This window comes from Sphaerodactylus townsendi, linkage group LG08 (genome assembly GCF_021028975.2).
Source record: "Sphaerodactylus townsendi isolate TG3544 linkage group LG08, MPM_Stown_v2.3, whole genome shotgun sequence".
In the NCBI taxonomy this organism is placed as follows: domain Eukaryota; kingdom Metazoa; phylum Chordata; class Lepidosauria; order Squamata; family Sphaerodactylidae; genus Sphaerodactylus; species Sphaerodactylus townsendi.
The window spans coordinates 63,970,853-63,981,028 of record NC_059432.1 but is presented as its reverse complement, the minus strand read 5'-3'; the positions used below and the strand labels follow the sequence as shown (position 1 = coordinate 63,981,028).

General features: G+C 45.9%; 1 protein-coding gene across 1 annotated transcript; it reads left to right on the top strand.

Moving 5' to 3' along the window:
* The first annotated feature begins 2,568 nt into the window (after positions 1-2,568).
* Positions 2,569-9,024, top strand: NPM3 (nucleophosmin/nucleoplasmin 3). Its single transcript, XM_048504991.1, has 6 exons — positions 2,569-2,719; positions 4,455-4,540; positions 5,863-5,982; positions 6,561-6,654; positions 7,226-7,375; positions 8,422-9,024. The coding sequence occupies exons 1-5, from the start codon at positions 2,644-2,646 to the stop codon at positions 7,357-7,359; spliced, it is 510 nt and encodes a 169-aa protein (XP_048360948.1). The 5' UTR covers positions 2,569-2,643; the 3' UTR covers positions 7,360-7,375; positions 8,422-9,024.
* Positions 9,025-10,176: the final 1,152 nt, after the last annotated feature.

Here is a 10,176-nt window from a genome sequence, read left to right as displayed (position 1 = left end):
CCATGAAGTTTCGACCTGTTTCGCTAACAAGGACAATGCACCAGCTCCCAGCCTTCATGATCGAGATACTTTCACCCAAGAGCATTAGCAGTAGACGCAGAATGGACAGCACCATGGCCTCGCGCACCCTCCTATACGCCTTCCCGCCTACTCCCACTCACTTCCCCAGACTCCTCCAGGAGAATCTACCTAGAGAAGGCTGAGAGTAATTACTTTATTGCACCACACTGGCCCAGGAGGCCCTGGTTCTCACCATAACCGGAGATGTCGGTGAACAGTCCTCCACTGAGACTTCCAACCGATACCAGACTCTACTCCACTCAGGGCCTAATAGTGGGCACTCCAGATCCCGGTTGGTTTTCCAGCTAACCGGGCTTCTGACATTGAAATCCAAACAACCTTAAGGAACAAGGGCTACTCTGACAAGATAACTAACACACTATTGGCATCCACGTCGCCTCTTCTACCACCAACAGGATATATATATAACTGCACCTGGAAGGCCTTCCACAGATGGTCTAGTCAGAAGAAAGTCAATCCACAACAACCCGCTCTATAAACAACATCCTGGAGTTTCTCCAAGATGGAGTGGATTCGGGACTTAAAAGCTCCACATTCGCTTACGCAGACAGGTGGTCACTTCTCACTACCGTATGGCCATCTATTCGAGGGGACTCCGGCATCCCGTCACCCCTGACTTACTCTCCAGATTCCTAAAGGGGTTCAATTCAACTCCAACCCCCAACAACCCACAGGTTTCCATCTCTGGCTTCTACCACTCCTGCTCTCAACGCTTACCAAAACACCATTCGAACCAGTCCAATCTATCCCCATCAAATGGCTGCAGCGATGAAAACTCTTGTTCCTCATCGCGACTAACATCGGCCAGGGCGGGTCTCAGAATTAAGGTCCCTATCGGTAAACAAAAACCTCCTGCATTTTTCCACTTCCTGACAACAAAGTCATCATACTTCGCTGACAGACCCAACCTTTCTTGCCGAAGGCAGCATCTAGATTTCACCTAAAAAACAGGGAAATCGCGTGATTCCAAATTTCTGCGCCAACTCCCAAACACTCCACGGGAACACCTGTGCTGCAATAATCTGGACGTAAGGCTCCTTAAAGGCAGCATTCATCATTAGAACAGAGAACATCCGCCAGAAACTGAAAGTCTCTTTCATCCAACGTGTGACAGCTCCAAACATAGGTCACCAGATGTCTTCGGCCGTGGCTATCAGTTCCGACCCTCAAAAACTGTGTGTATCGCGAGAGGCCCATATAGGGCCCTGAATCCCTTCGCCGAGATGCCCACAGGCATCACGGCACATTCCATTAGGATGTACAGCAACCAATGTCAGCCTCTACTGCACCAGGTCTCAGTAGAGGACACATCTGCAGAAGCTGTACGATCTGAAGATGCTTCTACCATCTACATTTACCAGACACTACAGACTTCTCACTCTTGGTCCGGGCACAAAAGGCATGCTCGGACAAAGAATCTTGGAACACATCATAGGAGAATGACGGTCCCACCCACTTAGGGACACTGCTCTGGAAGGTCCCAGCCGGAGATTGGATCTCCGCCCCAGGAGAAGCGGGTCCATTGGACACCCTTACCGCAGGAAAGGGCCCTTTCTCTCCTGGTGGGCTAGGAGTCCATCTCGACCCTTCCTAATCGACCGTCTCATTCAACAGGATGCGTTCCAAAAACATTTATAACTTTCTGAATACTAGATACTACAAACTCAGAATGCTAGCACGACCACATTGGTCCACAAGTTTACACCCACAGTTAAGTTACAGTTACTGTTACACATTTTCTATCACATAAGTTCACTCCAGTTACCGGAGAACTGTTTATACTGTTATTCCTGTTCCTAATTTCTTTTCTTTCACTATTCTTAAATACTGCTTTGACAGTCGTACTGGAAACAAAGAGGAGGAGGAGCCAGGGACAGGAAATTGAAAGTTTAGGCCTGCCTCCCTAACAGAAGGTTGAGAAACACCCAGCGGAGATGGACTCCTAGCCCACCAGGAGAAGGGCCCTTCACGGTAAGTGTCCAATGGACCGTTCTACCTCGATCCTTTACTCCGCCCAGAAATCTTGTAGAAGCTATGGATGCCTCTTTGCTAGTACAGACCCCTGAAGGCCCTAAGGAGGCGGACCTTTTCTCGACTTTTAGGCGTTGGTACGATTTGCCAGTTTTTGATTTGGATTCGTATTTCTGTATCTTTGGGGCACGCGGGAATGGTAACAAGTAAGAGAGCAACGAGGGACTATTTTTGATAACTTTCGGACTTGCAACTCATCCCCTCCAGGCACGGAGTGCTGCCCTGCACCCCTGAGGCTGAATGGTATATTGTTCCAAAATCTTAAATTACTCCACGTACACACACACACAAAATCTCTTTCGAAAAGTTATTTTTAAGTGACTCTAATAAAATCTTACTCCAAAAAAACGCAATTATTCCCTGGCTTGCACGTCCTGGGGAAGACACCAGTCCCGCCCACCTCTCCCGCCCGGGTCTTCTCATTGGCGACCGCAGGATGCTGCGCCCACCGGGGCGGTCCCAGGCGAGCCCCGCGCCCAGGCTGTGCCTCGTCTTCCCGTCTCTTTTCCGCCGCTACTTTTCGGTGCAGGCATGGCTTCCCTCTTGGATCTGGAAAGTAGCGTGCATGGCGCTGGAGCTCCGGTTTGCACCGGCATCTTCCTCTTCGGTGAGTTTGAGATTTCGGTATCCAGAGAAAGGACACTTTAAAGTGGTGATCTTTTTGGGAGAGGAAGGCGCCTCCCTGAGACCCTCCCTGAGACCAGAAAAATATATATATATCGGCGGGGGCAGCGGGTTAGATACTACCGAGATCTGTGTGGCTGGGATTTTGATCTGGAATGGAGACTCTTACATAACTAAACTACTCTGGCTCGGAGCTACCCAAACTAGGAAACACGTGTTACCTCATTGCTTTCCAAACTAGCGTGGCTTGAGCCAACGACGCTTCTGCGGACTGCGTGGCTTGAATGGTTCAGTTAAGGAAGGGAAATCTGTTCTGCCAGAGAGTTTTATTAGAACTTTCGCAATATGAAATCTACCTTGTCCCCCGACCAAATAAATGCCAGAATTCTTTAATTCCAGCCCCATGGTCATAAGCGAAAGCGCAATTGAGGTCAGTACATAGAATCAGGCCTGGAGATCTTTTAGTGGATAGAAGTTCGGTATAAGAGTTCTTAATAATAAATAATATAATTTTAATATAAACAGAGATTTTCTGTAAATAAGGGGGAAGTGTTGTGTGAAGAACAACATTTTTAGGCAAAGAAAAACAACCAATTTTTTTGAACAGGAAGTATTAATAATTGCTAGTGGGAAAGCTTTTATTTAATATATTAACTAGTACTAATGGGTTTTATTCAAATTAATTTTGATATGTTATTGAATTGTGGAAATTTTGAAGGAAAAAAGCCTACTTCAAGAACATTAAGCAGATTCCAAGAGCCATCCTGTGTGGGGTTCTCATCTTTTCCCAGGTGAGGAGGAAGGGAGAGTAAATGTCCGGCCATCCAATCCAATACCCACATTTCAGCCATTAAACATACTTGTTTGCTATGCATGTGGAACACGGGACCACAATTGGTTGAGTATATACAGAACAAGTACTTCTTAAGTAGCAAAGAAACATTTTATGTCTCACATTCTTTATTGCTAGTTGCCTCAGGAACCAGTTATTTTTACAGCAATAAACCATAAATAAAAATAAAGCAGTAAACATTTCAAAACAATTAAGATTCCAATATGATGCCAGCAATAAATAGATACTAATTAACCTTACAGGGAGAAGACTTAAAACTTAAGCAATGAATAAAAGAGCAATTAACACCATAGCAGGAAACAAATCTGTAGAAGGCTAACAACAGCTCACCATCAGTATAACACACTTTACAATACATCTGTTACCATTTGCATCCTAACTTTCCTGCAAAGAACTATAGGGCAGCATGTTTGTTTTTGTTATCATCACTACAGTCCCATAAGCTGAGCAAGGCTGATAGAATTCAATTGGCCTAAGGTCACCTAGGAGGTATAATTGATGACTGGTGATTTGACCCCTGGACTATACTTGGTCACTCTCAGAATAGGGGATGGGCAATCACCCCATAAATACAAAAATGAAAAATAAAAACCAAAACTAAGTGAAGTCTCAGAAACATGCCCAAGGGCAAAAAGTTATATATTTATCTGACATCTGTAAAAATAATAAGATTGACTTCTAGCAAATTATGAGGAGGACGTTCCACTCAAGACATAAAACAGGAGGCCCTGTTTGTTATAGCCGCCCACCTCACTTTGGAAGCTGGATTGAGCCAGTGTTTCTGAAAATGATATTTGGTGGTGGGTAGTTACAGCCACAAATTTGACTTGTCTCTTGCAGTGGTTGACCTATTGTTTTTCTCCAGGGTGTGAGTTGAACAGCCGTGCCAGCTCATACACTTTTAAAGTATCTGAAGAGGATGGCTCTGATCATATCCTAGCTTTGAACACGGTAAGACATACGGGCCATTCATTTGGCATGTGAGGAGTATAGCGGGTGATATGCAGGAGGGTGAGAGCCATGTTCATCAGATGAAGTCTCCTCTTGCTGGAGAAAAGAACAAGCAAGACATATCTGAGGGCTCCTGGCTTATGATGGGCTTCTCATAACAGCTGGCAGTGGATTTAGCAATGGATTCTGAGAGGTGCCTCAGTTGCTTGAAAGATAAGTGAAGGGCAACACATCTTTCTTATGTAACCCTATCCAGATTTGGGGTGTGTGGGGAGCAGTAGCTTTTTCATCCTGGTTGAGAGACCACAGTCCTCTATTGACAGTGAGTGGCATCTTGTTCTTCAGCCTTTTTGGAAGTGTGAGATAGTGTAGGCTGAGGTGTATTGTGAAAGTGCTGAATTCATCATGAGAATACAATCTTTCTCTTCCAACCTTGAACAAATAATTTAGTTTCCTCATTGTGAGTGTTAATAAGTTGAAATAACCCACCCTTTTCATATAGCTCCACTATACCTAGGGGTGTGCCACCCATGGAGACATGTGGTATCACATGTCCCCGGGTGCATGCCATCTAATCACGTGGGGGGGGGGGGACCAGGCCTGGACTGCGCTCACTGGCTCTGGGCAGTAGACCTGGGGGCCAGCTCTGGGTGAGTTGCTGGCTCTGGGAGGTAGACCTGGGCACCATTGCCAACCTGGCACTCCTCCATGAGATCTGCAGAAGGCTCGATCTCTCCCCCATCCCTTGTATCTAGGGGAAATGGAGATGGGGAGGAGGGCAGAAATGGAGGGCTCCATTTTCCCTAGATACGCCTTTGACTGTACTACCCTTGTTTTGCTTGTGACTTTAAGTATTCATACTATGATTTTGACGTAGTGAGGTCTGAATCACAAAGCTTATGGTGAAATAAATGTAACTTTTAAGGGGGCCACTGGGTGCCTGTTTCATTTTAGCGCAGATACCAATTTCTCTTATCAGTATTAGGTACACTGTACACTGACCACATTCATGGGCCATTAGAAGAAGTTAGAATCTTTTTTCCAGGGGTAAAAACCAGGGCCTGCACAATTCCTGAAGCAGTGCATTGAGACTAAGTCTCCTAACGTATTTTTATTGGGTTATGTTTGAATCTGAGAAAAGTGTAGGGAAATCTCTTCTTTTACAGTTTCTTTGCCCCTTTTAACTTGATCTTCATTTGTTCTGTCTTTCTGCCTGTGGACACCAGTTCTGTGAGTTCATCTTGAGGAGAACACTGTCTTTTAGATGACTGTTGAAGGACAGGCCATGCATGTTTGACACGTCTGTCTCTTTTGTTTTAAAGGTTTGCCTGACAGAAGGTGCAAAGGATGAATGCAATGTAGTAGAAGTTGTGGGTCGCAACTATCACAATGAAGAAATTGCTGTGCCTATGGCCAATCTGAAATTGTCATGCCAACCTTTGGTAAAATAATCTTCTGAAAACTGGGACTTGGGACTCAGGGAGGAGATGATTAGTGGTGATAGGGTATTTGAGTTGATAAGCAGAGGAAAAATGCTTTGCTTTACCAGTTTAAACTTAGAAGACCTAGAATTGCCCATTGGATATGGTATAGAATTTGCACTACTTGCAGGACTTAATCCTACAAAGGGAATTTGTTAAATTCTGGAGATTCTGGAGTTTTTTTCTACAGTGTGTTCACTTTGGTCTACCTAAGACATCTGTCATTCTTTTAGTTCTCAGTTCAAATGCATGGTTTGATGCAACGGTGGTACAACTGGGAAAAAATGGGTGTGCTGGTTGGGATTGAAATGTATCAGTGGAGCTGAATTTGTAGGCTGGGAACAAGGGATGTCATTCAGACCTTCATGCAAAATTCATAGCTTGGACTGGGGACAAGAAAGACCACTGAAAACACACTTGAATTAGCAAAAGGGATAATAAAGCGAGAATTCTCCTGATCCACTTTGAAGCCCAGGAAACCCCCTCCCCATTAAATGTATATTTTCCCCTGACTTCTGTTTCCCTTAATCTCTCCACAGTTGAGTTTGAATGATTTTCAGCTTCAGCCTCCGGTGACCTTCCGTCTGCGCTCGGGATCTGGTCCTGTTCACCTTGCAGGAATACATCAGACCTGTAAGGAATTCCAGGAACCTATTATGTACAAAAGGGGATGTCCGAGAGCAGGGGAGTCCAACCCTGGTGCTCCAGAAGTTTGTGGACTACGATTCCCATCAGCCCCTGCTAGCATAGTTATGCTGGAAGGGGCTGATGGCAATCATAGTTCACAAACATCTGGAGCACCAGGGTTGGACGCCCTTGCCCTAGAGAGTAAGAAGTGAAAAGACATGTATGTTGTTTCTTAAGGACAGATGTGGTAGAGGATAGACCATTATTCTTGTAGCCATTGTTAGGTATGGTGGCCCTGCACTCCTCAGCAGTGTGCTAGGCTTCTGGGATATGTGTGCAAACACATTTGTCTCATCCTGCTAAGATGTTAGGAGGAATACCACATACTAAGTGGAAATGTGTTTGTATGCCCCCCCCCCCCCTTAGTTTGAAGAAGGCAGAGTGGTGTGGATTGTTGTGTGAATGCACTTTCCAAGCTTAGATAATTCAGTAGTGGAGAGTAGTAGTGCCTTTTTGAGATTGGCAGCGAGAGGGGCTGTACTCGTTTTCCGTGTCTAAGGAATATTGTCTCTCTCAGTCTCAGTTCACAGACAGGATCTCTCAGATGATGACTTCAGTGACGAGGATAAGGATTTTAGTGAGGAAGATGAATTCAGTGATGAAGAAGAGCTCTCCCCTATCAAGCCAGCCAAAAAGAAACAGAAGTCTTAGCTTGGCTCCCCAAAAGGTATGTGCTGGCGGAGAGGACTGTGCAGGTTCAGGGATATCTAGATTCTTGCCACAGTGAAGCACCATGGTGTCTTTGGACTATTCATGGATACTGTTGCTTTTCATAGCCCCATAATCAAAACAGCAGCTTCCAATAAGAAGCTCCATTGAAAGAAAAGTTCCAGGGCATGGAGACATTTTGCAGCCGTTCCTTCTCTCCTGTCCAGGCACTCGTCCACTGTGAAAAGCCACAGCCAGTGAAAAGAGTGACTGGATGGCTGGACTACTGCAGTGTTAATGGCTGTACCTTTTCTGGTGCTTTCAAATCTGCAAGGGCTGACTTTGGTGATGGGACAAATGGGTCTCCCAGATCATTTTAGAATACTCTTGGCTTTGGCAAATCTCCCTGTTCCTTGCTAAGAGGAGGTGGAGCCAGCAGTATATAGATGGGGGTGGGGGAGAGATTGCCATGCATAGCTGCACACAGAGGTGTACTGGGGGGGAAATGACAACACCTGCTCCAGGTGCTCCCTCACCACGCCTCACTTACCGGAACTGCAGGGGATGGGGCTCAGTGGCTCGGGCAGGCACCTCCGGGCCCTGCCCTCCCCGGCCTCCCTGGGGAGGGCAGGAGCCAACCTGCAGGGAGACCATGGAAGGCAGGGCTCGGCGGCAGGCCGTCTCCTGCCCTCCCTGGCCTCCTGGGGGGCGGGGGGGGGGCAGGAGCTGGCCTGTGGCAGGCAGCTCAGTCAGCGAGTGGTGCCCCAGCATGGGGGGAGCCTCTGAGTGCTGGCCGGGTCGCTGCGCCATGGGAGAGGCCAGGGATGGGGACCCGCCCAGCACCCCCACCATGAGACAAAATAGCATGCGCCCGGGGAACATGGGATAACCTCTGTCCCCATGTCCGATATCACCTGGTTGCACATTTTTCTCTTCCTGCCTGGCCCTGCAAATTTTTACCTTCCTTGATTTTTACCTGCAAATTTTTACCTTTCTTGACCTGCCATGGTCTTCTGCTGCTGGAATTCTTGAAAAAACTTACCCAGCTCTCTCTCTTTTTGTCAGGAACCTCCAACTGGTGTAAGTGACCCTTGCTACCAACTCCATGGGAAAAGCTATTGCTTGAGGAATCTTCGGAGGCTTAAAAAATACGTCATAGATGTCTTCCCTTTTGTTCCCAAGAAAACTAGTTGCTTCTGTGTCTTTTGTACCTGGAAAGGTATTCTGTTAGGCTGACTGCTGTTACTAAGTGTGACGTATGTCTGTATGCATTGTATATCATTAAGGAAACTGTTCCTTTGAGAAATGGGTAATGTCACTTGGTTTCCTCCTTAGAATTTCTGTGCCTATGGCGTAGGGTCAATTTGACTCTGCACATGGTGAAAAATGTATTATTTCCCTTATCACCATGGAGATGCCAGCAGAATTGACTTTCTTATAAAGATTTTTGTTCTAATTGTTGTTAACCACTTTTTGAAAGTGTTAAACATTTTAGGTATATCCCCTTCTAATTTAAGGATTGTTCATTGTATTTGGGAGGAGTGAAAATACCCTGGACGTGTTTCTTAGGCAAAGTTTTCCCTGTGTGTCTCTTCGTTAAATGTTTCTAGTGAGATATATATATATATATAATTTTAAAATAAATTTTAGAATAAAAATGTTTTGTCATTTGTGGGCTGCTCTGAATTGTTTAACTGTTTCGGTTGTTTCACTGGCAACATCATTTCATTTTCCAGGTACGGGCTTTGCCGTCTTCTTTCTCTCTTCTCCATTCCCCAAATATTGATGCCTCAGGTGTCGAGCACAGCTGAAGCTGCCTTATAGCAAATTAGTTCACTGGTCCCATCTACTCTGATTGGCAGCAGTTCTCCAGCACCTTTGTCAGCACCTGCTCCAAGCATGGAGATACCAGGCAGATGCTGCATCTTTCAGCCCTTGTACAAACAAAGCATGGGGTATACCACTGGAACAGAGAGACAGCCCCCTTCATTTTCTTTCTTTATTCTATTCATTTGCCTTTCTTGCCAGTGGAACCCAAACTAGCTTGCATTGTTCTCTTCACCTGTGGTTTATTTTCATGACAACTTTGCGAGGGAAGTCAGGCTGAATGTGTGGGACTGGGCCAAGGTCACCCAGTGACCTTCAGTTGCATGAGTCGGGATTTGAACTTGGCTCTTTCAGATACTAGTCCAATACTCTTAACCACTATACCACACTGACGTGCGCTCACTCACCTTAAATGATTGCTTATCAGGGCAGGGGAACATGCTGTCAGGTACTTTCAAGCAGTGCCCCCTCCCCACACTACTTACCTGCTCTCCCTGGTTTAAAGGTACAGGGAAATAGTTATTTGTAGATATTTATACCCCATTTTCTCCCCTTTCAACAACTTTCTCTCCTAATCCATTTTATTTTGCATTGCAGAGGCATACTGGGGAGGGGGGGGGAGCAACAATCAACCCTAGGCTAGGAGGGAATGACCAGCCCAAGGTCTCCCAGTGTGTTGCTATGGGAGAGTGGGAATTCAAACATGTGTCTTCCAGATCCTAGTCGAACACTGTGAAGTGCTACCCCCATCCTATGTTTCAGTGTACTTTCCGTGAAGGAAAGAACGTTTTGTTAAGAAAGAGCCTTCAGGATGAGTGTGAGGTTGGGAACTCCCTATTCTGAACTACTGTTGGGCAGCATTGGCACCTGAGCAGGTGAAGTTTGCACGTGGAAATGGCTTCTTTTACTGTTCAGGCTCTTGTGTTTTGTGCCCTGTTGGCAGCTTACCCCATCACTGCAAGACTCTCAGTCACAAGGCCTGACAAGGTTATA